Source organism: Chionomys nivalis, chromosome 22 (genome assembly GCF_950005125.1).
Source record: "Chionomys nivalis chromosome 22, mChiNiv1.1, whole genome shotgun sequence".
Classification (NCBI taxonomy): domain Eukaryota; kingdom Metazoa; phylum Chordata; class Mammalia; order Rodentia; family Cricetidae; genus Chionomys; species Chionomys nivalis.
Genome location: NC_080107.1, coordinates 45,133,950 through 45,160,409, shown reverse-complemented (window position 1 = coordinate 45,160,409; position 26,460 = coordinate 45,133,950). Strand labels below are relative to the sequence as shown.

The 26,460-nt window shown below is 47.4% G+C and overlaps 1 protein-coding gene across 3 annotated transcripts; it reads right to left on the bottom strand.

Moving 5' to 3' along the window:
* Window positions 1-1,030: 1,030 nt before the first annotated feature.
* On the bottom strand, window positions 1,031-24,974 carry Phyhd1 (phytanoyl-CoA dioxygenase domain containing 1). 3 transcript variants are annotated; one of them, XM_057755090.1, is made up of 11 exons: window positions 24,820-24,974; window positions 22,100-22,258; window positions 9,056-9,131; window positions 8,866-8,913; window positions 7,165-7,220; window positions 6,262-6,324; window positions 5,686-5,707; window positions 2,729-2,872; window positions 2,543-2,647; window positions 1,474-1,603; window positions 1,031-1,373 (listed from the first exon to the last, which is right to left on the bottom strand). In XM_057755090.1, exons 1-11 carry the CDS (start codon window positions 24,850-24,852, stop codon window positions 1,328-1,330), a joined length of 882 nt encoding a protein of 293 aa, XP_057611073.1. In that variant the 5' UTR covers window positions 24,853-24,974; the 3' UTR covers window positions 1,031-1,327. The 3 variants fall into 3 exon arrangements, with proteins under 3 accessions (XP_057611073.1, XP_057611074.1, XP_057611072.1); XM_057755091.1 differs by having other exon boundaries at window positions 2,729-2,857; XM_057755089.1 differs by lacking the exon at window positions 2,729-2,872 and having other exon boundaries at window positions 24,820-24,973.
* Between the last annotated feature and the right edge of the window lie 1,486 nt (window positions 24,975-26,460).

Sequence of the window (26,460 nt, the reverse complement as noted above, 5' to 3'; positions counted from 1 at the left end):
CTAGACACTGAGCACACATGTGATGCACAGGCATGCATGCAGGCAAAAACACTTATCCAAAAGAAAAAAAGAAAGAAGTCTTCAAGCCAGATGGTGGTGTTACATGCCTTTAAATTTAGAACTCAAGAGGTAGAGGCCAGTAGATCTCTGAGCTTGAGGTCTACAGAGTGAGTTCCAGGACAACCAAGGGTACACAAACCATCACAAAAAAAAAAAAAAAAAACCTGTGACACTGGGGATGGAGCCCAGGGCCTTGTGTAAGTATCCCACAGCTGAGCTCAAAAGGAAGTTTTTTGCTTTAAAAAAGGGAGGCAGGAGTTACTGGTTGCAGCAGCCAACTCCTCTCTGTCCTCTCCATCCCCAGTATCTGGTCAGTCTTCAGCTAAGCAGGATCGGGATCTAGTAGTTGTTCTAGAAGGTGCTGCTAAGCATATGCACAAGAGCGGCCCTGGGAAGCTCTCACTGACCTCTTCGTTACACAGGAATGAAAGGGCCCTGAGAGAGGAAAGACCTGGCCCTAGACTGGAGAACAAGCTGACCTCAGACACACAACCATCAAGACTGGGTTCTTAGCCCCAGGGTTCTTTCTCCTTCCCAGCAGAGTACAAAGGGTTGGAGGTTAAATGCTCAGGCCTGGAGGGCACAGGAGAGCTAAGCATTTGTGCGACTTGCACAGGTCATTTGCCCTTTTCTGGTCAAGTCCTGGGTCCCTAAACACAGATAACACTTTTCTCTCCTTGTAAGGACTCAGAAGAAGCCTGTGCACAGTGAGTTGCTGCTGTGTGACCACTCCAGGCAGGGTGGAGTGCCTTGATGGCTTTCTGCAGGGCTGCTGGTCAGAGAAGGACAGATGGAGAAGCTGTGTTCAAAGGCATTTGTCGGGGCTGAAAAGATGGCTGCTCTTGCAGACCGTGACAGCATCAGCCATCTGCAACTCCAGTTCTAGGGGGTCCAACACCTCTTCTGGCTCTCACGGGCGCTACAGACATATATACACACAGAACACTCATACACATGAAACATTTGTGAAGTCATTTTACTCAGTGCTTTACCAAAGAGAACACTGAACTCAACCAGAATCATTCCACTTCAGAAGGCTAGGTTAGGATAGAAAGGTGACAGAGACAAAATTTTGGAGGAAGTCCTGCATCCAGCCTGGGTTGCTGCCCTTTTGCTTCTGCTTCTTGGCTCCCTGTGTGCTGGACCAAGGGTCATAGACATCATCAGAAAGAAAGCCCACACAGGAAGATGTACCCTTGGGTTGCAGCCCCAGAGGCCCTGGCGTTGACAGCTTCACTCTGGGGGGAACCAGGTCCTGCCAGGGCCTCTAGACGTAGAGTGGTGGGAAGGGCAGCTCAGTCGTGGGCTGGAGCCTGCAGAGAGTGCAAGAGGTGGCCTTAAGGAACCACTGTGTCTAGCCTTAAGGGTCCTCTTGGGAGGGTCTCTGAGTCACTTACCAACTATGCCACCTACCAGTTCTCTGGGCTCCAGACAGTGCCGGCTGTGGCCTCCATGAGGTGGAAAGTATAGGCTTGGCGCGAGTGGTTGGAGAGGTTCTGCTCACTCTTGTGCTCCACTTCTCCGTGGATCAGGACCAGACCCCCTTGGGGTTCCATCCAGTTACCAGCAATCACCAGCAGCCCCACAGCACAGCCCTCCTCCATCAAAGGGGGAAGTGCCCCCACCCTTTCTGTTCGCATCTACAGAAGCTCAGGCTCTCACGCCTGCTACAAGATGAGGTTCCCCTGGGATTGAGGCTTCTCCTCTACTGTGACCTGCCAGGCATGGTAGCTGACGCCTTTAAACCCAGTACTTAGGAGGCAGAGGCAGGAGGGTCTCAATGAATTTGAGGCCAGTCTGGGCTACAAAGCCTTGCTTTTTCAGGACAGCCAAAAACAGAGAAAGCCTGTTTTTGCAATAATAATAAGGGCCCTCCCTTCCCTGAGTGGGGAATCAGTCAGCGGGGACCTGGTGACAATGACTTGGAACCCAGTGTTCCCTTTCCATCAGAAAAAGCAGACAGTCCCTGGCAACACACACTGAGTGTTTGTGTGCCTCAGATTCCCTGTAAACATCCTGCACACACTGCCTTCCACCTGGGAGAACAGAGGCTCAGAGATTTAATCGTCTACCCCAAGAAATGGCCCCTGAACGGTTTGGGTTTTAGCCTGACCTCGAAGGACTGCTGGAAGCACACTGCTTGCTGACATCCAAGCTGGGTACCAGCACCCCACCTCCCATTCTGGAATTTCTTTTTTTTTTTTTTTTTTTGGATTTTCGAGACAAGGTTTCTCCGTAGCTTTTTGGTTCCTGTCCTGGAACAAGCTCTTGTAGACCAGGCTGGCCTCGAACTCACAGAGATCCGCCTGCCTCTGCCTCCCGAGTGCTGGGATTAAAGGCGTGCGCCACCACCGCCCTGCCCATTCTGCAATTTCATAGCCCTCAGGTGGCAGGCACCAATGAGTCTTTTGGATGCCAAGGGTGGGACAAACACAGACCTCTAGGCATGGCCATCTGGCTCTCTGCTCGGCAGCCCACCTACCTCTCCGTACTGGCAAAGGCACAAAGAGGTTGTTATCCCAGGCTGGCTCTGACCCAAGGAAGCTGGTACCTGCAGGGGCTCTGATCATTCTTCTTGACACCCCTCCTGTGAACCAACATGGAGCCTTTAGTCTATGCTCATATGTCCCTCTCCCTGGGGGTAGGCTGGGCAGGGATAGATCCTCACTGGTATGGGAGCCAGGGATGAACCAGAGGCAGCCATTCTCCAGCAAGGCGTCTTCCACAGCAATCCACACACCCAGCACGCGGCCCAGGGGCTCCGTGTACAGAAAGGTAGCATCTTGGTGAGGGGATACTGTAATAGACCCACCTGGGGGTGAGGTACAAGGCCCTTGGCCAGGGCCCACCTCACCTTGGCCAGGTTCTCATTCCATAATCTTCCCAGGGCCAACCTATCTATCACCGGTGAAGAGTCTCACTACTGCCTGGCCTACAAGCTCTGGGAAAAAGATTACACCCCTGAAAGTTTCTATCTCTTCAACTCTAGAGTGGTTCCAACCACAGCCTGCCTCAAAGGTCTGCTAAAGGCTTCTTTAAGACAACCTATTAAAATTGCCTAGTATGGGAGAGACAGCTAGAGAGATGACTCTGGTTAAGAGCACTGACTTCTTCCAGGGCTCCTGTAGTTCAATTCCCAGCAACCACATGTGGCTCACAACCATCTAAAATGGGATCCAATACCCTCTTCTGGCCTGCAGACATACATGCAGACAGGGCACCATATACATAAAACATATAAACCTTTTAAAACATTGCTTCATGGCCGGGCGGTGGTGGCGCACGCCTTTAATCCCAGCACTCGGGAGGCAGAGACAGGCGGATCTCTGTGAGTTCGAGACCAGCCTGGTCTACAAGAGCTAGTTCCAGGACAGACTCCAAAACCACAGAGAAACCCTGTCTCAAAAAACCAAAAAAAAAAAAAAAACATTTCACCCAACCTTGTAATGCTAAGAAGTAGCTGTTTAATCCCAGCCCATCACTGAAGCCATCCCTCTTGACCAGGGGCAAGCATACTCGAACCACCAAGTGGCCTGCCAGTAGCATAAGCTAGACATATAAGCCGAGCAAGGCACTGACCATGCATGACCAAGCCACTATATTTCTTTGTTGTGTTCATTTTTTGACAGGGCCTAGCTATGTAGCCTGGTACTTTCAATCCTCCTGTCTCCAAGTACAAGATAGCATTCCATATTTGCATACTAGGCAAGTGTTCTCCCACTGACCTGTAGTCCCAGCCCTGGTTTTTTGTTTTGGTTTTTGCTTTTTGAGACAGGGTTTCTCTGTGTAACAGCCCTAGCTGTTCTAGAATTAGCTCTGTAGATCATTCTGGCCTCAAACTCACACTGCCTCTCGCTCCCAAATACTGGGATTAAAGGTATACACCACCGCCGCCCTGCTCCCAGCCCTCCTTTTCTTTCTGTTTCTGATCTCAGTAAGTTCCTGAGGCTCAGTCCTCCAGAGCAGCAAGGATTACAGGGCTGTGTTCCAGTGCTAGTTTCTTGTTTTACTAGTCAGGAGACACAACTCCAGCCCATTTGCATCCCCATGTTGGTGTCAGGCATGCCCAGGATGGAGAAGCCACTGGACAGAGGAGCTTAGTATCCAGCGTCAAGTAATGGGGTGCCAGACTCACCTTCATTCCTGGGTCACTGTACATTCTAAACACCCAAGTTTGAGAAGACCTTTAAAAACCCCAATGTTATCCAGAGAAGTATGTCCAATCATGGGGGCTTCAAAGTCTTTGAGGGGAAAAAATGGCCAATGTAACTGGATGTGCAGGACTTGGGCAGGGCAGGTAGAGGGAGAGGAGGGGCTATGTGAAGGAGGAGGCTGTCCACAAGGAGTCAGCCCGGGTCTCAGACAAGAAGGAAAGCTGCCCGCGAGCAGGTCTGCAGCAGTCTGCCTGGGTAGCAGTAGAGGTGAAAAGAACAGCACTGAGGGGCGGAGAGATGGTTAAGAACCTCTGAGCCATCTCTCCAGCCCCCAGCAGCTTCTTTAAATAAAATAATTTGGCATTGGAGAGATGGCTCAGCAGTTAAGAGCACTGGCTGCTCTTCCAGAGGTCCTGAGTTCAATTCCCAGCAACCATATGGTGGCTTACAACCATCTGTAATGAGATCTGGTGCCCTCTTCCGGACTGCAGGCATACACACAGATAGACTATTGTATACATAATAAATAAATATTTAAAATAAATAAATAAAATAAAATAATTCTTTGGAAAAAAATCCCTGCCACCTCGGAACCAGGAATCCCATTGTGCCCTCCTATCACAATGAGAACAGGAAAGTTAGAGATTTACTAGACAGGCCTGATCCCAAGATGAAATGCCTCCAATTCAGATCCAGAGCCTGAGGTCATTAAGGGCAAGAGTTCCGTTAATAAGCATATAATAGGAAAGGAGCCAGACGTCAGGACCTTCCCTTTGGGGAATGGTATGTGGGAACAGGCCTGGAGTAAGACTAAAACATTTAGAAAACAGCCCAGTGCTTATCCCCTTGAGGAATGAGAACTGCTCTTAAAGTATAGTCTCTGGTCCCCAAAAGTCCTTCTCTGAGGTCAGGCACTTGGATAAGGTCCTCCATTCGCTTGGGGCCTTGAGGAGAGTTCCCACTCCCTAAAGCAGTCTCCGGCAAGAGGAACTGGTGGTCTTCGGTTAACTGGTGCCTACTGTCAAGGTCAATGCTGGACTCCTCAAACCCTGATCTCAAACCACAGCCCGGCTCACAGCCCCTTTCTCTCATTTAATCCTATGTGCAACTAGAGTATAGAAGGTGTACTCTAAACACTGCTGGATCTACTTCTCCTCCTTCTCCCCCACCGTCGATTCCACACCTCCTCTTTGGGACCTGAACCCCTGACAAAGCTAGTCTTTAGCAAATAAAATAAAATAAAATCTCAGAGAGAATGACCAAGGATTCTCTTCTCACGGGCTCTAGAGACCCCTTCCAGTCTACTGTTCCAGGCAGGGATGGGAGGTGGCTGCCCTGGCCCAAATTCTTGCCCATTCCACAGACATTGCAGAAAGAGCTTTTCCTCTCTTCATACACCCAGTGGCCACTGATGTCCCCTCTCCACCCTGAGGCCTTTGCTGGCCCCCACAGCAGCCCAGTCTCAGCTCACCTTCGCCGCCAAAGTGAGGTTGCTGCAAGAGAGGGCAAGGGGCTGGTAAGGCAGAGGACAGCAGAGAGGGGCTTGACTTGAGTCTTGTAGGTCCTGCAGCCCCCATTAGCCCCATCTACTGAGCAACTGCTATGCTTAGTCTAGGAGGGCTGCAAAGGGAAACCACCCCACCCAGCAGGGGTTGAGATCTACTCGGAGGCAGCATGCACCCAGCATGCAAGACCACAAAACAGAACACGCTTGCTTCCACAGGCTTGAGGTTGAAGCCTTTGTGTACGGGCAGCTCTCTCCCCAGGGGATTTGGACGGCTTCTTTGGGAGGGAAGGTAGCACTGAGCTGGACCGTGAGAGCTCAGAGCAGTCAATAGAACAAGGAAAACTGGTTTTAACTGAGCATCTATGTGGTGCCAAGCACCTTAGCCAAAGGCTGCCTCTGCATGCTCTCCCAGCAACCTAACCACACTTCCAGCAGTTCCTGGCCTAGTGTAACAGTCCGTTACAGTCTGTAACAGGCTGAGTGTGCGGCCTGTCATCTTTTAGAGGGTACACTGAGGTGTGGAGAGGCTGCGGAGCTCACCTTAAAGATATACATGCTCTGCACCACCACTGGCATCTGGAGGCCCACGCTTCTGACCAGAGCCTGGAAGATGAAAGCCACGCTGCCAGCCCGTTCACACACACCACCGGGGCCTGTTCTCTCTCTCTCTCTCTGTTCTCTCTCTCTCTCTCTCTCTCTCTCTCTCTCTCTCTCTGTTCTCTCTCTCTCTCTGTTCTCTCTCTCTCTCTCTCTCTCTCTCTCTGTTCTCTCTCTCTCTCTCTCTCTCTCTGTTCTCTCTCTCTCTCTCTCTCTCTGTGTTCTCTCTCTCTCTCACACACACACACACGTGCGCACACCACACACACAGCCTGTTCACACTCACCATCGAAGCCTACACACGCACACACACAGCCTGTTCACACACACCACCGGGGCCTGTTCACACACACACACATACATACACAGACCGTTAACACACACCATCGGAGCCTGTTCACACACACACACACACACAGAGCCTGTTTACACACACCACTGGGGCCTGTTCACACACACACACACACTGCCAGCCTGTTCACACACACAGCCTGTTTACACACACGTGCACACTGCCAGCCTGTTCAAACACACACACACACACACTGCTGGTCTGTTTACACACACCACCAGGGCCTGTTCTCACACACACACACACCCTGTTCACACACACACCTCTGGAGCCTGTTCACACACACAGCCTGTTCACACTCACCATCAGGGCCTGTTCACATACATACACACACTGCCGGCCTGTTCACACACACACGCACACCGCTGGCCTGTTTATACACACACACGCACACTGCCGGCCTGTTTATACACACGCACACACGCACACCACTGGCCTGTTCACACACATTTGTCCTTCACATTCTCCCATCCTCACCTCCAGCCCCCACTCACCTGCACCTTGGGAGAGTGTGTCACGCCTCTGAAGACAGGGTCATGGGTATGCAGAGCTATGGGTCAGAGAGGGACAGGTGGGCTATGATGGAGGAAGGCCATTGGTTAAATAATAAAGAAACTGCTTGGCCCTCATAGGTTAGAACATAGTGGGTAGAGTAAACAGAACAGAATGCTGGGAGGAAGAGGAAGTGAGCTCAGATGCAGGGCAGCTCCTCTCAGAGACAGATGCCATGTTCCCCTCTCCCGGGCAGACGCGATGAAGCTCCGACCCAGGATGGACGTAGGCTAGAATCTTCCCGGTAAGTGCACCTCGGTGCTACACACATTAATAGAAATGGGCCAGGCAGTGTTTAAATGAATACAGTTTGTGTGTTGTTATTTCAGGGCATAAGCTAGCCAGGCGACCAGGAGCTGGGGCAGCAGGAACACAGCCCGCAGCTCCCACAACAGGGCTGGGCTCAGGCAGGCCCTGTGTATCCCTCCCACACCTTGGACACCAGACGCAGGCCTTGCTCTGAAATTCTCAGCTATTTTAAACTTTATGCTTGTTTATAAATGCTTGTTAGTAAATGGCCACAGACACCTTGACCCTACTCCATCCAGGGCCTTACTCCTTTCTGTTTTATTTTGCTTCTCTTGGTCGCAGTCTCAGAACGGCCACTCCTGTACGAGCTCAGATGACAGCCCTCTCCTGGAAGGCTCCTCCTCTACAACACGGGGGTGAGAAGAAGAGCTGTGTCCCCCAGGGATGCACGGCAGCCCAGATCCTAGCCAGAGACAATCCCTCGTTATAAGCAGCAGCAAGGGCTGCCCGTTCTTAACGACCCTGAACTTTAACATGGTAACAACGAACAAGAAATGGCGGTGCGGGGCCTGTGACCCAGTGCTGGAGGCTGAGGCGGGGGGTTCAGGAGTTCTGGGGCAGCATGGAGTATACAGGGAAACCTTGTCAAAAAGAAAGAAAGAGAGAGGGCGAGAGAGAGAGGGAGGGAGGAAGGGAGGGAGGGAAGGAGGGAGGAAGAAAAGAAGGAAGAAAAAACAAAACAAATCAAAAAAGAGGGCTCTGTGGGTAAATGTACCTCCTACCAATCCTGACAACCAAAGTTCATGTTTTTTTCTCTGTAGCCTTGGCTGTCCTGGATAGAACAGGTCCTGTGTAGACCAGGTTGGCCTCAAACTCTGCCTCTGCCTCCCTTCCGAGTTCTGATTAACAGTGAGCACCACCACTGCCCTGCAGTCAACTACCATCTATAGTGGGCTTTGGTCTTGTCTTAAACTCTTTTTTAAAAAATAAAGATTTATTTATTATGTATACAGTGTTCTGTCTGCATGTATGCCTACAAGCTAGAAGAGGGCACCAGATCTCATTACAGATGGTTGTGAGCCATCATGTGGTTTGCTGGGAATTGAACTCAGGACCTCTGGAGTGCAGTGGCTCTGCGCCATCTCTCCAGCCCTTGGCTCAAACTCTTTTTTTTTTTTTTTGGTTTTTTCGAGACAGGGTTTCTCTGTGGTTTTGGAGCCTGTCCTGGAACTAGCTCTTGTAGACCAGGCTGGTCTCGAACTCACAGAGATTCGCCTGCCTCTGCCTCCCAAGTGCTGGGATTAAAGGCATGCGCCACCACCGCCCAGCTGGCTCAAACTCTTTGGACCTCAGATGGCCTATTTTCTGTTCCGTACTCCCAGATTCCTGCTCACCATGGCCAATTTTGTTGATAGATTTCTCTGGAGGGACCAAGAAATTTCCTGTCATACAAAAAAACAGACAAAGGTGAAGACCTGGAGTCCAGCTTCCTTGGCAGATGGTCTTGACTTCCTCCCAGACCCAAGAGGTAACCCCCCTCATCCAGCCCCACCAGCCCTCACGCGTCTAGAGCCCACTCCAAACCTTTCTTGTCAAAAACTCCTTTCTCAAAGAAGAATCGAATCTTGTCACCACTGCTCAAGAAGTACTCTGTGCTGCCCTGTGGGGGAGACAGGAAAGGACTCTGTGTTCCCTGTGGAGGGGACATGAGGAGGACTCTGTGTTCCCTTGTGGAGTGGACATGAGGAGGACTCTGTGTTCCCTGTGGAGGGGACATGAGGAGGACTCTGTGTTCCCTGTGGAGGGGACATGAGGAGGACTCTGTGTTCCCTGTGGAGGGGACATGAGGAGGACTCTGTGCTGCCCTGTGGAGGGGACATGAGGAGGACTCTGTGCTGCCCTGTGGAGGGGACATGAGGAGGACTCTGTGCTGCCCTGTGGAGGGGACATGAGGAGGACTCTGTGCTGCCCTGTGGAGGGGACATGAGGAGGACTCTGTGTTCCCTGTGGAGGGGACATGAGGAGGACTCTGTGTTCCCTGTGGAGGGGACATGAGGAGGACTCTGTGTTCCCTGTGGAGGGGACATGAGGAGGACTCTGTGTTCCCTGTGGGGGGGACATGAGGAGGACTCTGTTCCCTGTGGAGGGGAAATGAGGAGGACTCTGTGCTGCCCTGTGGAGGGGACATGAGGAGGACTAGATAATGGCTGGGGACAGAGATGGGTGTGACAAAGAGAAGCGTGAATGCAGGTGCTGCCCACTCCCACAGGACTACAGATGCCACCCAGAGTGGGGGGCTTCTCAAACACGACCACTGAGGTACAGACAATGGATTCCAGACTCATAATGACTTTCAGAGATTGAAAAAGACATTTCCTACCTACAGCCCACTATTGGGGAAAAAAAAACCTGATGAAATGAGTAGTTTATTCAAAGCCTTAGATGGTGACAAGGACTTAAATAGTTCAAAAGAATTATGAGCTGAAGCTCAGTGAGAATTGGCTTTGGTGGAAAAAAATTTACAAAATGCCTATGTGGTTGCATTTTGGTTGGATTGCATTTTATCCTCTAAGAATCTCCTACAGGAATACTAATGTACAGCAAAGATATTCTCTTAGAAAGGATCATAAACAGAGTAAAAGAATTAAAACTTATGTGGAAAAGGTCTCTGAGTTGATTCTAAAAGAAAAATTGAGGACGGGCGGTGGTGGCGCACGCCTTTAATCCCAGCACTCAGGAGGCAGAGGCAGGCGCATCTCTGTGAGTTCAAGGCCAGCCTGGTCTACAAGAGCTAGTTCCAGGACAGGCTCCAAAAGCCACAGAGAAACCCTGTCTCAAAAAAAAAAAAAAAAAAAAAAAAAAAAAAAAAAAAAAAAAAAAAAAAAATTGAGACCTTATCAGATAGCAGAAATAGACCCAGCAGAAATTGCAGTACCCTTTACTAATGATGAAATTGACAAATTGTGGGCAGAAAATTAACCTTGGCAAAGAGCGTGCAGTAATTTTTTGGGTGAGATTCACAACAAATATCTCAAAAGCAAAAGAAGTCAATTTATAGAGAACTAACTGGATCCTTCCTCACATTGTATGGGGAACCCCAATATCTCAGGATATTGTCCCTACATTCTAAACTGATGCAAATAAATCAGGAAAGGCAGGTTACAAATCAGAATCTATATATTTTTTTATTTTCAAGACAAGGTTTCTCTGTAGTTTTTGGTGCCTATCCTAGAACTAGTTCTTGTAGACCAGGCTGGCCTGGAACTCACGGAGATCCGTCTGCCTCTGCCTCCCAAGTGCTGGGATTAAAGGTGTGTGCCACCACTGCACAAATCAGAAAATTTAAGTAGAGTGGCTCAAAGCCCTTATGACTCTATCCAAAAATCAGAATTAATGCTATTCTCATGATATTAATGGATTTTATAGAACCTCTCAACATTGTTACTGATTTGCAATATGCAGAAAGAGCTATTTCGCATATTGAAACTGCTGAATTTATACCAGATGATACAGACTTGGCTTTATTATTTATTCAGTTACAAGAAATAATCAGGAATAGGAATCATCCCATATACATAACACACATCCAATCCCATACAGATTTGCCAGGCCCGCTACACAAGGCAATGAAGAAATTGATCAACTGTTGATAGAAAATGTGCTGGAGGCCTCAGAATTTCATTTTAAAAAAATCATGTCAATAGCAAAGGTCTAAAAAAAGATTTTTCTATCACTTGGCAACAAGCCAAGGAAATTATAAGGACATGTCCTACATGTTCTTTATACAACTAAATACCACTACCTGCAGGAAGTAACCCAAAGGGTACTTAAAGAAATGGAATATGGTAGATAGGTGTTCCTTTTTATAGAATTTGGGAAGCTAAAATATGTACATCACACCATTGATACCTACTCAGGATTTCTTTTTTTTTTTTTTTTTTTTGGTTTTTCGAGACAGGGTTTCTCTGTGGCTTTGGAGCCTGTCCTGGAACTAGCTCTGTAGACCAGGCTGGTCTCGAACTCACAGAGATCCGCCTGCCTCTGCCTCCCGAGTGCTGGGATTAAAGGCGTGCACCACCATCGCCCAGCCTACTCAGGATTTCAATGGGTGACTGCTGTGGTTCTCTAAAGGCTGACTCAATAATCACACATTTGCTAGAAATTATAGACATCATGGATATATCTGTACAAATAAAGACAGACAATGATCCAGCATATGCCTTTAGTAAAATGAGGCAGTTTTTTGCTTATTATATTACAGGTATACCACATATTCCTATAGGACAGAAAGTTATAGAAAGATCAACATCAAAGGATATGTTAAATAAACAGAAAGGGATGATAAATACCCCAGGAACAGATTGGTTTTTTTTTTTTTTTGGTTTTTCGAGACAGGGTTTCTCTGTGGCTTTGGAGCCTGTCCTGGAACTAGCTCTGTAGACCAGGCTGGTCTCGAACTCACAGAGATCCGCCTGCCTCTGCCTCCCGAGTGCTGGGATTAAAGGCGTGCACCACCATCGCCCAGCCTACTCAGGATTTCAATGGGTGACTGCTGTGGTTCTCTAAAGGCTGACTCAATAATCACACATTTGCTAGAAATTATAGACATCATGGATATATCTGTACAAATAAAGACAGACAATGATCCAGCATATGCCTTTAGTAAAATGAGGCAGTTTTTTGCTTATTATATTACAGGTATACCACATATTCCTATAGGACAGAAAGTTATAGAAAGATCAACATCAAAGGATATGTTAAATAAACAGAAAGGGATGATAAATACCCCAGGAACAGATTGGGTTTTTTTTTTTTTTGGTTTTTCGAGACAGGGTTTCTCTGTGGTTTTGGAGCCTGTCCTGGAACTAGCTCTTGTAGACCAGGCTGGTCTCGAACTCACAGAGATCCGCCTGCCTCTGCCTCCCGAGTGCTGGGATTAAAGGCGTGCGCCACCACCGCCCGGCTTTTTTTCTTTTTTTTTTTTTTTTTTTTTGGTTTTTCGAGTCAAGGTTTCTCTGTGGTTTTGGAGCCTGTCCTGGAACTAGCTCTTGTAGACCAGGCTGGTCTCGAACTCACAGAGATCCGCCTGCCTCTGCCTCCCGAGTGCTGGGATTAAAGGCATGCGCCACCACCGCCCGGCCCCAGGAACAGATTGTATAATGCTTTATTACCTCTGAATTTTCTAAATGTTAATGAGAAAGGAACAACAGCTGTGGAGAAATATTGGATAGCAGGATAAAAGCTAAGAATTAAATCAGTCAATATAAAAATGTGCTGACCTCAGAAACCAGGGCATGTGTTACAACACTGGGGAAGGGGTTACTTTTGTTTCCACAGGAGAAGAAAAGCAATGGATACCATCAAAACTGATAAAGATTAGATTTGGACAAGAAAGACCTCTTAATTAGAAGAGTTGATGGTTCATCAAACAACATTTTAATCTAAATGATTAAATTAGATTAAACACTTGTTTAATCTAAATGATCTGAAAAATGAATGAAGTTTATGCCCTGGCAATGCTGGGCAGCCTGTATATGGCAGTTCTGTTGAACTTGTCCATATTGGGTTTCATGGTCTAAATTGATGAGGATGATTGACCAGGTCTCTTCCTCAAGAGGGCACCAGATCTCATTATAGATGGCTGTGAGCCACCATGTGGTTGCTGGGAACTGAACTCAGGACCCTTGAAAAAACAGGCAGTGCTCTTAACCGCTGAGCCAGGCAGTGCTCTTAACCGCTGAGCCACCTCTCCAGCTAAACTATCCTGTGAAACTAACAAATGCTCTTTATTTGATCAGATACAACTCGTGAGAAGGGAACCTCCCCAAAATTAAGGTTGGAGAAGGGCTTTGTTCTTGTCTTTTCAGGAGAGTGAAGGCATCCAGCTAAAGAATCTGAAGACCACTGGACAAATGAGAAACCTGAAGAAAAAGGGAAAATCATCCAGAAAAAAATTCACAAGAGGCCGGGCGGTGGTGGCGCACGCCTTTAATCCCAGCACTTGGGAGGCAGAGGCAGGCGGATATCTGTGAGTTCGAGACCAGCCTGGTCTACAAGAGCTAGTTCCAGGACAGGAACCAAAACCACAGAGAAACCCTGTCTCGGAAAAAAAAAAAAAAATTCACAAGAAAAAGAGTAAATTGGCCTATTAGTCTATCATATTTCCAACAGGATAAAATTTTATAAATCTTCCCAAATATTTGTTTCTGCTGTTCTCTATAGACATATAATGCAAATGTTCTTTTTGTAGTCCCAGTCTAATTGAAATTAAAGCTAACTTTGGAGTTGGAGTGTGGCTCTCTCCTTCTCTAAACCCAAGCATGCTTACTTATTAAAATAAAATCCAAAATCTCTGCTTCATGTTCAGAAGAGTCAGCTGATATGGGACAGAAGAAAAACCAAAATTTAAGGGCTATTATACTGCCACTAACCTCATAATCCCTTAGTTTTATTTTGACTCTTTTGTTTTTATGTGTATGAGTGTTTTGTCTGCATGTATATGTGTGCACCAGTTGCATCCCTGGTGCCTTCAGACGCCAGAAGAAGGCGCAGGATTCCCTGGAACTAGAGTTAGTGATGGTTGTAAGCCACCATGTGAGTGCTGGGAACCCTGGTCCCCCACAAGAACAACTACTACACTTAACTGTTGAGCCATCTCTTTAAGGTTTATTTATTTATTTTCCTGTTTTATTTATTTATTTATTTATTTATTTTGGTTTTTCGAGACAGGGTTTCTCTGTGGTTTTGGAGCCTGTCCTGGAACTAGCTCTTGTAGACCAGGCTGGTCTCAAACGCACAGAGATCCGCCTGCCTCTGCCTCCCGAGTGCTGGGATTAAAGGCGTGCGCCACCACCGCCCAGCAAGGTTTATTTATTTATGTATGAGTGCTCTGTCTGCATGTACACCATTATGCCAGAAGAGGGCATCAGAACCCCGTGTAGGTGGTTGTGAGCCACCATGTGGTAGCTGGGAATTGAATTTAGGACCTCTAGAAGATCAGTCAATGCTCTTAGCCACTAAGCCATCTTTCCAGTCCCTTATTTTGACTCTTTAAAGCTTTTCTAAAGGTATAAATATTTTTTTTTAAATTTTTATTTATTTATTATGTATACAATATTCTATCTGACATGTATGCCTGCAGGACAGAAGAGGGCACCAGACCTCATTACAGATGGTTGTGAGCCACCATGTGGTTGCTGGGAATTGAACTCAGGACCTTTGGAAGAGCAGGCAATGCTCTTAACCACTGAGCCATCTCTCCAGCCCCCTAAAGGTATAAATATTATCTCAACTCGAAAAACCAAAAAAAAAAAAAATATTATATCAAAACTTATAAGATAATATATTTTTTAAATTTTTTGTCATGATATTAATGGTCATATAGAATACTAACTAATCCTAGAATAAGCCTTACTAGGTTCCTGTACATGATTTTAGGTCTGAGCCTCTATCAGGTAACTAGGAATTAAATTTTTGTACTCTGGATATACATAACAAATATTGATCCTATAAACTCTTTGAGATCTTCTGCACATAACATTTAAAACGTTTAAGTTTTCTGCAGTGAATCAAGACCATGCTTAGCAGTGAACTTTGAAGTCTTGAATAGGATTATGGGACCATACAACGATGATTCCACCAGGACTATGACAATACCACTAAGCTGGAAAACAACACCTAAAGATTGACTTTGGACTACAAACTGCTCAAGACAATTTCGAGGTGGCTAGCTGAGATGATCCAGCCTCACAGACCACTCTAGCTCGAGGCAGAGACTGGACAACAAATGATATGGCAACCTCTCCCAGGACTTGACAATTAACCCAAAGTTTTCTTTTCAGAATCCCCTAAAGATGCCATCATCCCTAGACAGGGGAGAGTAATTTTAAGATAATGATACCCACATTCCCAAGAGGTGGGGTGGGAGGGTTTTGGTTGTTTAATGGGCTATGGATATTTGTCATTGCTTAGGGGGGTTGGTAACAAATTATTATTGGTTATGGTCAAGGAAAAAGCTAAACAAAGGAGATTAGATTCAGGGTTCTTGTTCTGAAAAGAAAAAAGGGTGATATAGATATGATAGGGTATAAAGGTAGATTACTGTATAGATATGATAGGGTACAAAGGTAGATTACTGTATAGATATGATAGGGTACAAAGGTAGATTACTGTATAGATATGATAGGGTACAAAGGTAGATTACTGTATAGATATGATAGGGTACAAAGGTAGATTACTGTATAGATATGATAGGGTATAAAGGTAGATTACTGTATAGATATGATAGGGTACAAAGGTAGATTACTGTATAGATATGATAGGGTATAAAGGTAGATTACTGTATAGATATGATAGGGTATAAAGGTAGATTACTGAATCTACTGTGAAAAGAAAAAGGGGATACAGAAATAGGATAAAAAGGTTGAATCTACTTTTAAATCAAAAAAGCAACTACTGCCGGGCGGTGGTGGCGCACGCCTTTAATCCCAGCACTCGGGAGGCAGAGACAGGCGGATCTCTGTGAGTTCGAGACCAGCCTGGTCTACAAGAGCTAGTTCCAGGACAGACTCCAAAACCACAGAGAAACCCTGTCTCAAAAAACCAAAAAAAAAAAAAAAAAAAAAGCAACTACTTGGGCTGGAGAGATGGCTCAGCGGTTAAGAGCATTGCCTGCTCTTCCAAAGGTCCTGAGTTCAATTCCCAGCAACCACATGGTGGCTCACAACCATCTGTAATGAGATCTGGTGCCCTCTTCTGGCCTGCAGACATACACACAGACAGAATATTGTATACATAATAAATAAATATTTTTTTAAAAAAGCAACTACTTGTTTTAAACATTTTACATTGATATGGATTTTTGTAAATTGATACAAATTTAAGATGATTTTTGTTAGAACTGTACATACATTTTTTTTTAAAGATTTTTATTTATTATGTATATAGGTTTCTTCCTTCATGTATCCTGCAGTACAGAAGAGGACACCAGATCTTATTACAGATGGTTGTGAGCAACCATGTGGTTGCTGGGAATTGAACTCAGGACCTCTGGAAGAGCAGCCAGTGCTCTATTCCTCTGAGCCATCTCTCCAGCCACCTGTACATACATTTCTAATCTTGTTCAAGGTACTGTACCTATACAACTCATTTAGCAATGTAATGCAAATTTCTAGTCTTTTAAAGTATCATTACCAACTAATTCAGATATAAAGAAATGCAAGTTAGTAGTTAATTATTGCAGTCAAACTTGTAGTCATATTAGGTATGTTTTCAAGATCAAACAGAGATATATTTTAGATAGACAGGTCATCTTCAAACACTTCAGAGATCTGCAGGATATGGTATTTAGGATATTTTAATAACATATGGGTTTTTTTTTTTATGACAATGAGACATGTCTGTTCTTGGCATCAAAAAAACTCCACATGGAGTTTACTTTCTTTGTGGCAAAGGTAAGCCACTGGGCAAGAAACTGCCTCGCTTCGACTGCTGACTATATGCTGCCTAAATACAAGCAGGACACAAAAGAAAGTGACTGCCAAACTGCCAAGACAAGGTAGAACAGCCTTCAGAATGTCCCGCTTCAAAGAAAAGTCTGTCCGATATGCTAGGCCTGTAGGCTGAAGATGGATGCCCCAATGCTGCAGAGGTGGCTGTCCAGGCAGCCAGCTGTTTCTGTCATTTCTCACATTTTTTGGAAGTTGTTTGCTTGCACTTCCTGATTACTCAGGTAATATTATTTCCTTCTCTGGTCTCTGATGGAGTTGAAGACTTTATAGTTATAGTTTTCCTTCTTACCAGATTCAGAAAAGAAGTTCACTAAAGAGGTATAAAGTATATAAGGTTGAAAGACATTAGAAAATAGTTTTGATAATGCAAGTTAGAATAGAAAGTGAATTAGGTACAACCTTTTAGACTCACTAAGATAAGAGGTATATAGAGTATTTTTTCTCAATTTGTCAATTGCTAATGGAGCAGACATTGTTGATGTATTTATTGCCTGTATATATTGCATATAGTTACTATATTTATCATATATAGTTTTTCTTATATTAATTATAACCTTTTTTAATTTTAGACAAAAAGGGGACAGTGTGGTGATGTCTTGTTTGTACTCTAACAAAGCTTGCCTGAAGATCAGAAGATGGAGCCAGCCACTAGCTGACCATAGAGGTCTGGAGGTCTGTACAGGCAGACAGGAAGTGCTATGCCTGGGTGGAGAGAGGGCTATGCAGCGGGAAGAGACAGGAGCTCAAGCTCTTTTAGTCTGAGGATTTCATAGAGGTAAGAGGTAGCTGTGGCTTGCTCCTTTGTCTCTCTGATCTTCCAGAATTTACCCCAATGTCTAACTCCAGGTTTTATTTTATTTTTTATTTATTTATTTTTTTTTTTTTTCCGAGACAGGGTTTCTCTGTGGTTTTGGAGCCTGTCCTGGAACTAGCTCTTGTAGACCAGGCTGGTCTCGAACTCACAGAGATTCACCTGCCTCTGCCTCCCAAGTGCTGGGATTAAAGGCGTGCGCCACCACCGCCCGGCTCATTATTCTTACTTTATATTATGTGCATTGGTATTTTGTCTGCAGTGCAGGTATGTCTGTGTGAATGTTGGATTCTTTTTGTTTGCTTGTTTTTTTTTGTTTGTTTGTTTTTTTTTTTTTTTTGGTTTTTCGAGACAGGGTTTCTCTGTGGCTTTGGAGCCTGTCCTGGAACTAGCTCTTGTAGACCAGGCTGGTCTCGAACTCACAGAGATTCACCTGCCTCTGCCTCCCAAGTGCTGGGATTAAAGGCGTGCGCCACCACCGCCCGGCTCCAGGTTTTATTTTTAAGACCAATTAGGATTCACGTTACAGCTACAAACTGAGATTTCCTGGTCACCTCTTATTACAAATGCTCCTTGATTTACTATGGAGTTTTGGCAGGTAAATCTGTATAAGCTGACAATCTTTTTTTTTTTTTTTTTTTTTTTGGTTTTTCGAGACAGGGTTTCTCTGTAGCTTTGGTGCCGGTCCTGGAACTAGCTCTTGTAGACCAGGCTGGCCTCGAACTCACAGAGATTCACCTGCCTCTGCCTCCCGAGTGCTGGGATTAAAGGCGTGCGCCACCACCGCCCGGCATAAGCTGACAATCTTATACATTGAAAAAGCCAGCCAGGCAGTGGTGGCGCACGACTTTAATCCCAGCACTCGGGAGGCAGAAGTAGGTGGATCTCTGTGAGTCCGAGGCCTGCCTGGTCTACAAGAGCTAGTTCCAGAACAGGCTCCAAAGCTACAGGGAAACCCTGTCTCAAAAAAAACAAAAACAAAAACAAAACAAAAAACAAACAAACAAAAAAAAAACCTTGGGGAAAATAAGATAAAAAGCCATGAGCCTCATGGTAGAACTTAGATAAGAAATATGGATTAATTTAAAATGTAAGAGTTACCTAGTAATCAGCAACCGGCCTGAGCTATCAGCTGAACATTTATAATTAAACAAAAAATCTGCCTACAGGCCAGCAAGCCCTAAGGATCCACCTGTTTCCAGCTCTCCAGCACTGGGACGAGTGTGCACCCCACCTTTTCTATGTAGGTCTTAGGGACCGAACACAAGTCCTCACTCTTGTTTGGCAAGCAACTTAGCAACTGAGCCATCTCACACAGCTCTCAAAAAAAAAAAAAAAAATGTGTAGCCCTGGCTGTCCTGGAACTCCCACCATAGACCAGGCTGGCCTCGAACTCAGAGATCCGCCTGTCTCTGCTGCCCAAGTGCTGGGATTAAAGGTGGCACCACCACCATTGGCATCAGTTCCTACAGCGTATATAGCAAAATTGTCCTCCCAAATGGGCTCGTGTTGGAGGCCTGGTTCCCAGCTGGGGCGTCAGTGGGCGGGAAGGGGAGCTCATGGCTGGGTGGGCTCTAAGGAGTCTGACCTTGATGGAGGAAGTAGGTCACAGGGTGAGGCTTTGAAGGAAGGGTACATCTTGACACAGACCCTTCTTCGGTGTTCTCTGCTTCCCAGCTGCCCTGAGGTGAGCAGCTCTGCCCATCATGACCTCCCTGCCACAAAGCCAAGTGACCATGGATTGAACCATCTGGAACAGCAAGCTCAGTAAATCCATCCTCCTTCTGCTTGCCAGGTTTGGCCACAGCAAGAAGTCACTGTCACCCCGCACAATTGAACATCTTTACCTAGCTTGAATGTCACATTAACAGGGGTTCAGCCTATTTTATCTGTTTAGTATCTAATATGACCTGTGGAGCACTGAGCTCAAAGTGACAGATGGTTGTGGCAGGCAGATCTCTGGGAGTTCAAGGCCAGTCTGGTCTACAGAGTGAGTCCCAGGGCAGGCTCCAAAGCTACAGAGAAACCCTGTCTTGGAAAAAAAATGCACAGTTTTGCTGAAACTGTAAGGCTTGTTGGGGAAAAAAAGGTGGCTCGGTGATGAAGAGCAGTGGCTGCTCTCCCCAAGACCAAGATCAATTCTGGATCCGTTGTAACCTGTCCTGGAACTCCCTTTGTAGACCAGGCTGGCCTCGAACTTACAGAGATCCGCCTACCTCTGCCTCCCGAGTGCTGGGATTAAAGGCGTGCGCCACCACCGCCCGGCTGTAACAGCTCACTTTCTGCAGTTCCACTCTCAGGGGATTCCTCTCACGCTGCACGCATGGTGTACATGCATGCATGCAAGCAAAACCCATACGCATGGAAAGAAAAGGATCTAGAGATCTTTTGTTTTGTTTTGTTTATTCTAGACCAGGTTTCTCTGTGTTCTTTGTGTAACAGCCCTAGCTGTCTTGGAACTCAATCTGTAGACCAGGCTGGCCTCGAACTCATAGAGATCAGTCTGCCTCTGCCTCCCCAGTGCTGGGATTAAAGGCACATGCCACCACTGCCCAGCCACAGTACCCTTCTTTTTCTTCCTTTTTTTTTTTTTTTTTTTTTTTTTTTTTGGTTTTTCGAGACAGGGTTTCTCTGTGGTTTTGGACCCTATCCTGGAACTCCCTTTGTAGACCAGGCTGGTCTCGAACTCACAGAGATCCGCCTGCCTCTGCCTCCCAAGTGCTGGGATTAAAGGCGTGCGCCACCACTGCCCGGCCTGTTTTGTTGTTTTTCAAGACTGGGTTTCCCTATGTAGCCCTGACTGTCCTGGAACTCACTTTGTAGAGTAGGCTAGCCTCGAACTCAGAGATCCACCAACTTCTGCCTCCTGATTGCTGGAACTAAAGGCCACCCTGGCCAGTGCTCTCTCCCCCTTCCCCCATCCCGCTTCTAACATTAAAAAAAAAAAATTCCTAAGATTAAAAAAAAAATATTTTATGTACACTGGTGTTTTGCCCACATGTGTGTCTGCAGAGGATATTGGGTCCCCGAGAAGTGGAGGTACAGTTGTTGTGAGCTGCCATGTAGGAACTGGAATTGAACCCGGTAGAACCCACCAAGCTATCTCTCCAACACACCCTTTCTTCTTCCATTCTTCCTACCTCTGCTCTCTACTGATTGTTGGAGTCTTCTCAGAAGATAGTTGGGAGAGGGGACAAGATTCAGCGCCCTCACTCCTTAGAGTGTGTGTGCCCTTCTACTTGGGAAAAAAACAAAAACACTTGTGATGTGTTTTCTGAAGACTCCACCCTTCCCTCCCTCTTCTGGGGAAGGCAGCTTCTGGCTGCTGTAATTCTATTTATAAGCACCAGATGGCAGAAGCTCACTGGCATCAGTATCAGTGAACCCTGTTGCCTGGACCACTCAGAAATCCATACTAAGAAGGGTTAAAGGAACTGGCTGGAAGAACCACCTATCCGGTCAAAGGGTGTTGGGTCTGAGGAAGCAACTGACCTTCCTAGTGCAGGATGACTAACCCCAGAGTGGCCCATCAGAATCTCAGGGCTCACTCTGGTCACAGAAGGTTCTTTGTGACCAGGGAACTTGAGAAACCACAGCAGGTCAATGCCCAACACCACTTGCTATCAGAGAACTGGATTCAAGTCCTGGCTCTATCAGTTACAAACCGTGTGGCTGGAGCAACACAGTATTGCCCCAGTATTGCGCATGGAAAAGCCCTGCTTTTCCCATTTGCCAAGTGAACAGGGATACAGCATACATAGCTCCTTAGCCTGGTGCCTGGCATGCAGACGGCTGACGCCTGATCCCTTTTCAGAAGAAGCCTGTGGTCTGGGGTCCTCTCATGCAGACCCCTGCCTCAGAAGAGTACTGAGTTCCCAGCAAACACCAGATGCTCATCTGGGTGGCGGTGGTTGCGCATGCCTTTAACCCAGTACTCGGGAGGCAGAGGCAGGGGGATTTCTGTGAGTTTGAAGTCAGCCTGGTCTACAAGAGCTAGTTTCAGGACAGGCACTAAAGCTACAGAGAAACTCTGTCTTGAAAAAAACAAAAACAGGGGACTGGAGAGATGGCTCAGAGGTTAAGAGCATTGCCTGCTCTTCCAAAGGTCCTGAGTTCAATTCCCAGCAACCACATGGTGGCTCACAACCATCTATAATGGGGTCTGGTGCCCTCTTCTGGCCTGCAGGCATACACACAGACAGAATATTGTGTACATAATAAATAAATAAATATTTAAAAAAAAAAAAAAGAAAGAAAAAAACAAAAGCCAAAAGCCAGATTACCATCCTCACGGACTCAGGCACCTACCTGATTCCGAAGCTGCTCATCTTCCTGGGTGGAAAACTCTGTCCGGCAGTGCAGAGGGACGTCCATCTCAGCCACAATCTCACGAATCCTCTGTTGCATGGCCGCACACTCATCTTCTGTCAGGAATCCTTCCAAGAGCAGAAACCCATCCTCCTGGAACTGCAGGCAGAAACAAGACGCAGGATTCCCTCTGCCCTCTCCCATGCCTTATGACCCCTGTCTGACCTCAAACCTGAACCAAGCGCATTGTCCTGCTGCTGTTAGGTCACCTGTCCTGGACATGGGTGTCTGGTATTCAGGGAAGGGACAGTCAATATTGTTTGATTGAAAGTGAAACCCCAGCCCTCTGACACCCCTATATCCAAAAAGTCTGGGATGATTGGAAGCATCACCCCAGCCCCTGGCATCCATCCTAAGTCCCCTCCCCCTGGGAGTTGCCTTGGTTCGGACTTCACCTCTGGAAAAACCCACCAAGCGCTGACTCCTCCCCAGGGAGGGTTAGGACCACTCCCACAAGCTATTTAGGCTGTGCCTAGAAAGGGGACACGTGGTGGTCTCCTGGGTTTGTGTGGGCTCCTCTCCCCTTCTCTCTCCCCTCCATGCTGTCCCGGCCACCCGGGAGAGCGCTGCATGCACTAAAAGTGGGCATCTTTTGATTGGGTCTAATCTGGTCTGATTGGAATTGTTTGTGCGGCTCCTCTTAGGATTATTCCTAACAAATGTTGGCTGCTTGGATCTTAGCGATGAAAGGAAAGGGGACGTTGTCTCTACTGTTGGCCTCCAATGGGTTAGGGACATATGGAAATAGAACTTTTTTTTTTTGCTTATTTATGTGTAAACATGTCAATTTGAGTATAATGTGTGTGTGTACTTGAAGGTGTGCACACTTGTGCATGTGCAGGGACACCAGAAGAGGACAATGGGTGTCCTCCCTACTGCTTTCTCTGTCCCTGAGGCAGGTGCTCTCCTTGAGCCTGGGCTCATGCTTTCTTCAGGAGACTGTTAGCCTGTAAGCCCTAGCAGCCCTGTCTCCACCCAGAGGTGGGCTAAGTGGGTGCCGAAAGTCGAACACTGTCCCCATGACTGCACAAATGCTCTTAGCCACCCAGTCACCTCTCTGGCCCTCTTCTTTTGTTTGCTCATTTAATGCTTGTTTGTTTGAAGACAGGGGCTTTCTGTGCAGTCCAGCGAGGCCTCAAACTCAAGATCCTCCTGCCTCAGCCTCCTGAAAGCTGGCATTAGAGGTGTGCACCATGTCTGACTATTCGATTCTTAAGTAAACATGTGCGCATATGAGACAGGTTTAGGAGAGACATGTGGTTACGAACAAGCCACCCTCACATGACAGAGACAACACATCACTAATGTCATGCAAACACCCCATCTCACATTATGTTAAGTACGGGGGAGAGGGGCAGGCTGTGAGAATTAAAGGTGGAGCCTAATGAGGTGAAGGGTCAAAGAGCAGCTCTGCTGAACTGCATTTAAAGGAAAGCACAGGATACTGGGAAGTAAAGAGATAGGAAAGATCACTGCGGACAGAAAATAGAATTGCAAAGCCTCTGGGCACTGGAAGAACCCAGGGTGAGAGGTGGGCTGGAGAGCAGGCGGGAAGGAGCTGGTGGGGGTGAGGGCTTATTCCCACCCCACGTAGCCCAGGTATTTTTGTTTGGGGACTGTTGAGAGAGGTAAGGTGAGGAAGAGCATCTTCAGGGCTGGGGTGCCGCTCAAAGTCGGCTGCTTTCCCATCATGTTACAAGGAAGACCCTGGCCTCCGTCCCCAGCACTGAAAAAGAAAACAAAACTCGAGGTCAGAAAGCAAAGGTGAGCTGGCTGTGGTGACCCAGGCCTTTAATCCTAACAGAGGAGGCAGATCTCGAGTTAAAGGCCAGCCTGGTCCACAGCCAGAGCTACACAGAGAAAACCTATCTCCAAAAAACAAAACCAAACAAAAAACAGAAAGCAGAGATGTAAATAGGGCCTGGCATGATGACCTGTCCCACTTTCAATTCCAGCACTCAGGAAGTAGGGGCAGATAGATGTCTATGAGATTGAGGCTAGCCTGAACTAGCTAGATACAGAGCTAGTTCCAGGGCAGCCAGGGAGACACAGAAAAACTCTGGGGAGGGCTATGTCTCTGGATATTCTGTGAGACGGGAGAAAAGGACTGACTTCCAGTGTGTATTTAGGCACTGGGGCAACAGTGGCAGCTGTCATGAGACGTGTGGGGTGTGTGTGTGTGTGTGTGTGTGTGTGTGTGTGTGTGTGTGTTTGGAATCTATCAGGGCTATCAGCATGGACTCGGCTACTAAGCTCCAACCATAGCTCCAGGCGGGACTTGATGGAAAACAGTAACAGTCTTGGCATATGAAGGCATGGGTAGATATTCTGAAGTGTGTGCACTCCAACTCCTAACCCCTATATGGTAGGCTTTCACAATGGGTCTGACCTATCTACTGGCCTGTCCACATCTAGTTTCTCTGCCTTCATCAACAGGCCCCCGGGGCTGGCTGGATTGGCTAATCTCAATTCTGGTTTCTCCACCCCCAACTCCTACCATATCCCATCTGGGGGGTGGGGTCAATGGTCTGTCAGCTTCAGGCTATGAACACAGAGTTAGGGTTTATGCATGGGGAACCTTCTCTCCTTTGTGAGGTGTGAGGGTCACTAGGGTTCTGCACCCCCTCCCTTGTCTGACTCTCCCAGCCCCAGACCCCTACCTTTTTGAGCTGTGAGGGACTCAGGCAGGCCATGGGGATTACTGCAGGACACCGCTGGCCCAGGGTGCTGACTCCAGGGCTGGATAGGGAAAAGTTCCAGGGAGAGAGCCCGGTGAGGAAGCTCAGAAGGGCTGAATTCTCACCTACCCGGAAAACAGCCCATCCCACAGCTCCGCCCTCCCGAACACACAGTCCAGTCTGTGCCTTCCACTCGAGGTCCAGTCCCGCCCCTTACCCCTCCCCCACCATTTCTGAACAGGGAAGTAGGCCTGGTCTTTGCCCCAGACCAGCCTCCAGTTAATCCGCGACTGGCCTTCACCTATTTCCCCTCACAGCGCATGCTCCCTTGGTCCCTCAGGTTTCCGTCTAGAATGCACTCCTGGGTGGCACGAGGAATGGCTCTTTCGTGTGAGGCAGGCAGAAGGCTGCACTGCTAGTCTGCTGAGCAAAGGCTGGAAAGTCCCTAGTCACAGGATCTAAGTTTACCCTGAGGCAGGGTTTGTGGGACTGAGTGGCTTCGCATTGTGAAGGCCTAAGAGATCCTAGGAAAATAACTTGGGGGGGGGGGGAGGGCGTTCAGCTTTGATTTGAAGCCCTCTAGATGCTGGAAGACCGGAGCGGTGCTGAGGGAAGGCAGATGAGGGGGTACTGGGCCTCAGAATGAGGGACGACTAGTCTACAGAGGGGCTGGCAGGAAAGTCAGAACCACCTGCTGGCTCTGCAGCTGGCAGGGACATTGGGCTCTAAAAAGCGGTCCACTGGCCTTCCCAGAAATGGTGCTTTGAACAGCCAAGGGACAGAAAGTCTCAGGAGCAAGGAGGGGGGCACTGCTCAGCGGAGAGAGCGAGCTCTGGCTCCACATCAAGTGTTTTCTGGACCATAACACTGGGAGCTACAGTTGTCTAGGCTGTACAGGCCTCAAGAAAGCCAGAGAGGGCTGTGCCCAGTGGACCTTAGGGCTGATGGGAATTCTCTCGGGTCAGGCTGGGGAAGGCCCTGGAGACAGAACTGGGAGTCACAGGGCAAGGCACACAGAACTAGTCCTTTCTGATGCAATCGCTGAGCAAAAACAGACACCCAGTTCCTGGAACAAGGAGCAGAGAGGGCCCCTACCGCTGAGCCAGCAGTGGCCTGAGGGCCTCATGAAAGGCTGGGGGCAGGGGCTGGCCAGGCAGGCAGTGGGGGTCCAGCCCTTACTTTCTGAGGTTGGTGATAACAGGACCCAGTGAATAGCAAGTACTAATCATGGCTGATAAGGAGCCAGGCTGGCCTGGGGCTAACACCTAGGAAGTACCTCCCAACTGCTTCTCCCTCTGCTTTTCTTTTTTTTTTTTTTTTGGTTTTTCGAGACAGGGTTTCTCTGTGGCTTTGGAGCCTGTCCTGGAACTAGCTCTGTAGACCAGGCTGGCCTCGAACTCACAGAGATCCGCCTCCCTCTGCCTCCCGAGTGCTGGGATTAAAGGCGTGCGCCACCGGCCCAGCAGCCACCATCACCTGGCCTCCAAGTTTTGTAAGTAGGGATTAGGCCACCGCTGTGGTTTTAGGTAGAGTGTGGGGGAGGGGGTGGGGGGTGGTAAGGAAGCTGCACTCTTTTCATTCCGCTGGCCTTGAGGGGAGGGTGGGTGGTATTTCCACATCATT

Coding starts and splice junctions, on each gene's coding strand:
- Phyhd1 (XM_057755090.1), bottom strand. CDS start 24,852: ATGGCCTGCCTGAGTCCCTCACAGCTCAAAAAG. Junction 2,873..5,685: donor ACCTCACTTTGGCGGCGAAG/GTGAGCTGAGAC, acceptor CCTCACCCCCAG/GTGGGTCTATTACAGTATCC. Junction 1,374..1,473: donor GTCTGGAGCCCAGAGAACTG/GTAGGTGGCATA, acceptor CACTCTCTGCAG/GCTCCAGCCCACGACTGAGC.